The sequence below is a fragment of the Olea europaea genome, chromosome 4 (assembly GCF_002742605.1).
Source record: "Olea europaea var. sylvestris chromosome 4, O_europaea_v1, whole genome shotgun sequence".
NCBI lineage: Eukaryota > Viridiplantae > Streptophyta > Magnoliopsida > Lamiales > Oleaceae > Olea > Olea europaea.
In genome coordinates, this window is record NC_036240.1 from 11,363,218 (window position 1) to 11,367,464 (window position 4,247).

Genomic DNA, 4,247 nt, shown 5'->3' on the forward strand with positions numbered 1-4,247 from the left:
CACTGGGTTAAATGTGTGTGATGAGAATGATGTAGATAAGACTTTGGGGGCGGAGTATCCGATTGTGAAAGAATATTTTAAAAATAGTGGGGGGAAAATAACATAGGGAGATGCCTACAATGCATTTGCATGTTGTAAGAAGAAAAAGAGCGACAAAATATGAGCCGGGATTGATCTTAATATTGACGTATGTCCTGTGGGCCACAGAGGAAAATACCTATATCAATTTATGGTGGCTGGACTTGTTAGATGATTTGGACAGGTTCAGAAGTATTTGAGGGGAAAGATTTCATTTGAATACACAATGAATGTATTCAGACGTGAGATATGAAGTTTTTCGATGTCGGAAGAGAGTCACGTTGTTGATATTATTTGCACGACTTTCCTCTTGCTACAGTGGTATGAACAAACAATATACTTGACTTGTGTAGATATATATATTTGTGTCATGAGATAGTAATGTATGTTTTATAATAGATTTTGGCATTTGAAGCAATTCCAACTTTGGGAATGAAGTTTGCTACAAAATATCCAGATGTAATTCTAAGAATGGTTGCTTGGGAAATGCTGGAGAGGTTAGCGCCTGTCGCCATTGATATTGTGTTGAAATCGAAAGAGGTAAATTTATGTTTTTTAAAGTTTAATGGGGACAAATTATGGAATTAGATTAGTTGATGACTAATGATTTGCAAATTTAACATTTGCAGACTGGAGGTTAATTCCACATTGATTCCTAATGAAACTGAATTGGAAGAGGCTTATTGGAAAGAGTTAACACCGATTGTGGAAGAAGATGAAAGTGCTTCACACCATTCCGAAAGAGACGAGGCTAAGCATGATGTCGAGCCACATCATGCATACCACGAAGAGTCTCCTAGAGCAGCTCAACCACCCCAGCCTGGTTTTGAGATGAGCATAGTGGATTTATTGAGAACGAAAATTGAAAAACTTGAGGGAAGGCTACAAGTAATCATATCGACTCAACTTGATCGAGTGGAGAAAAAGGTTGATAGGTTAGTTGAATTGGCTGTGGCGGGTCGGTTCCATCCAGCAACTAGTGCATTTGATGGTACCACTAGTAGCATAGCATATGTACCAGAAAATAAATCGAATGATGGGTTGGAAATAGAGGCTATGTTTGATGATGTGACAGATATGTCTGCTGCTGAAAGAAAGGTAGATCTGCCTGAAGAGGATCTAAAGTTAGAGGAGGATGTTAGAGGAAAAAATATAGGAGCGAATGAGTTGGAAACTAAGCTTGGATTTGATTATATGAGAGATGTGCCTACTGCTGCAACAAATGTAGAAACGCGTGAGGAGGACCCAAAGTTAAAGGAGAAAGGTAGAGGCAAAAATGTAGGAGGGAAGGACTTGGAAAATGAAGCTGGATCTGGAAATGATATAGATGAGCAAGAAAATGAAAAAATGGTCAAGGAGAGTGTTGGAAAAGAAATAATATTAGAAGAAAAACATCTCGATGTGGAGAAAGAGATCGATGATTTTGTGACGCCTGAAAAGCATGATTTGGCTACAAATGAATCCACGCAATGTATGTAAAAATGAATTCAAAGTTCCGTTTTACATTTTTATATCCAAATGAAACAAATTTTTCACTTCTAATTGTTATTATTTGCAACATATAGGCGACATTGCAGAAATTGATGAGGCGGGATATGATCCATCGAAAGGACGAGGGTATCATCGGAAGAGAAAAGCCCGCTTATTATGTTCTCCGTACATGGACTCGACGAAGAGGAGAAAGTTGTCAGACATCAATGTATACAATCCTTATGGAGAAGTAGATCCCGTCAAGGTTGATGCTTTTTGTAAATGGATGGAAATTACATCTTCGTGGTAAATTATTACATATAGTTGCAAGTATATGTAAAAGTAATGACAGTATTACCTAAATATAACTTCGTGTTGATTTTGTTGTATGCACGGCCAAATTATACCTTTGCGCTTTTATGATATTCAAGCAAAAAGTTTGATGGATCTTTTGAATGAGGATGGTTGGATTAATGACAGTGTAAGTAATCCAACTTTAATGATTTTACGATAATGTTACAAAAGAATTCAGTTTGAATTGATTAGTTTATTTTTACAGATTATGAACGAGGCCCTATATCAGATACGAGAAAGTGCTTCCAAATTTTCCAATTTATTCCGGCAAGACTATTGCATATTGGGCACTTATTTCCATCAATTTGTTATCAATGCATATGACCAGTTACAGTCCACTAAAAAGCTCAAATGTAGTAAGAGTCTAATTAATTATGTGAAATGGGCTACTTCGGAGCCCGGTAAACCTTGGAAGGACTATAGATATTTGTATCTTCCTTGTTGGACCTACGACCATTGATTTGCAGTTCAAGTCGACATGGAGAAACGTGCCATTTTTATGTTTGATAGTTTGAAGGGTCACATTCGCCGAGCAACGTTGGAAGTTTACTTTTTGCCTCTACAGGTGATTATTCCATTGATAATAAAATCTGATGTTACCAGTGAAAGCAAATATAATACGGAGAACTTCAAATTTGTAAACGTGAAAGATGTTCCCCAACAAGTGAACGGGTAAGAATGACTAATTTCATAGTTAGTAGTACCATATTATCTTGAGCGTTTAAAATTAATAAAAAAATTTTACAACTTTTTTGTAGATCCGATTATGAAATATTCGCTATCAAATACATAGAATTCTTCAAGCGAATATGGACGTAAATACATTTCGACCGGATTACGTACCAGTATGGAGAAAGAAACTGGCTGCAGAGTTGTTGGCTTGGGATTTCGAGCCGTAGATTATGCTTTGTTCGTATTTTTTATATTTTTATAACATTATGTAGTGACTTGGTTAATTTGGTTTTGGAGTAGCAGCTATTTTAGAGTTTGAATACAAATTTCGATGTACATATTTTCCATTATCTTCGGTAACTATAAAATTTAGATATTGTCCATGTCAAGTATATCGTTGCAACGTAAGATGCACACTATTGTCCTTATTTCCATAACGTTATGATCACAAATAACGACTTCAAAATCGTTCCAGTTAAAATTGATTCCAAAATGATTTAGAACTCGTTCCTGAAACACAAAACGACATGCATATCATTTCAATGTTAAATACACACTGCTTCTCTAATTTGCACAACGACGTAAAACTGGTTATGACTACACACAACGACTTCGAAGTCGTTTCAGTTAAAATTGATACTAAAATGATTTAGAACTCGTTCCTCAGACACAAAACGACATGCATATGGTTTCAATGTTAAATACACACTGCTTCTTTGATTTGTGTATCGACTTAGAACATATTATGACCACACATAACGATTTCGAAGTTGTCTTAGTTAAGATTGACACTAAAACAATTTAGAACTCGTTCCTAAGACACAAAACGATATGCATATCGTTTCAATGTTAAATACACACTGCTTCTCTGATTTGCGTAACGACTTCGAACTCGTTATGACCATACATAACGATTTCGAAGTCATTTTAATTAAAATTGATACCAAAATGATTTAAAACTAGTTCCCGAAACACAAAACTATATGCATATCATTTCAATATTAAATATACACTGCTTCTCTGATTTATGTAACAACGTAAAATTGGTTATGACCACACACAACGACTTCAAAGTCGTTTCAGTTAAAATTGATACTAAAACGATTTAAAACTCGTTTCTCAGACAGAAAACGACATGCATATCGTTTCAATGTTAAATACACACTGCTTCTCTGATTTGCATAACGACTTAGAATATATTATGACCACACATAACGACTTCAAAGTCGTTTCAATTCAAATTGACACTAAAACGATTTAGAACTCGTTCCTAAGACACAAAACGACATGCATATCGTTTCAATGTAAAATACACTGCTTCTCTGCTTTCTGCGTAACCACTTAGAATGACTTCGAAGTCGTTTTAGTTAAAATTGATACTAAAACAATTTAGAACTCGTTCCTGAGATACAATACAACATGCATATCGTTTCAATATTAAATACACACTGCTTCTCTGATTTACGTAACGACTTAGAATTCGTTATGACCACACATAACGACGTCGAAGTTGTTTCAGTTAAAATTGACACTAAAACGCTTTAGAACTCATTCTTGAGGTATAAAACGACATCCATATCATTTCAATGTCAAATACATACTGCTTCTCTGATTTGCGTAACGACTTAGAACTCGTTATGATAATACATAACGATTTCTAAGTCGTTTTAGTT

At 35.2% G+C, this 4,247-nt stretch overlaps 1 protein-coding gene across 1 annotated transcript; it reads left to right on the top strand.

The window, feature by feature from the left end:
• The first annotated feature begins 370 nt into the window (after window positions 1-370).
• Window positions 371-2,022, top strand: LOC111394078. Its single transcript, XM_023019857.1, has 3 exons — window positions 371-618; window positions 708-1,549; window positions 1,644-2,022. The coding sequence occupies exons 2-3, from the start codon at window positions 910-912 to the stop codon at window positions 1,856-1,858; spliced, it is 855 nt and encodes a 284-aa protein (XP_022875625.1). The 5' UTR covers window positions 371-618; window positions 708-909; the 3' UTR covers window positions 1,859-2,022.
• The last annotated feature ends 2,225 nt before the right edge of the window (window positions 2,023-4,247 follow it).

Bases quoted from the DNA above. Each gene is read 5' to 3' on its own strand.
- LOC111394078 (XM_023019857.1), top strand. From the start codon at position 910: ATGAGCATAGTGGATTTATTGAGAACGAAAATTGAAAAACTTGAGGGA. The intron at 1,550-1,643 runs GTATGTAAAAAT...TGCAACATATAG, and splicing joins TACAAATGAATCCACGCAAT to GCGACATTGCAGAAATTGAT.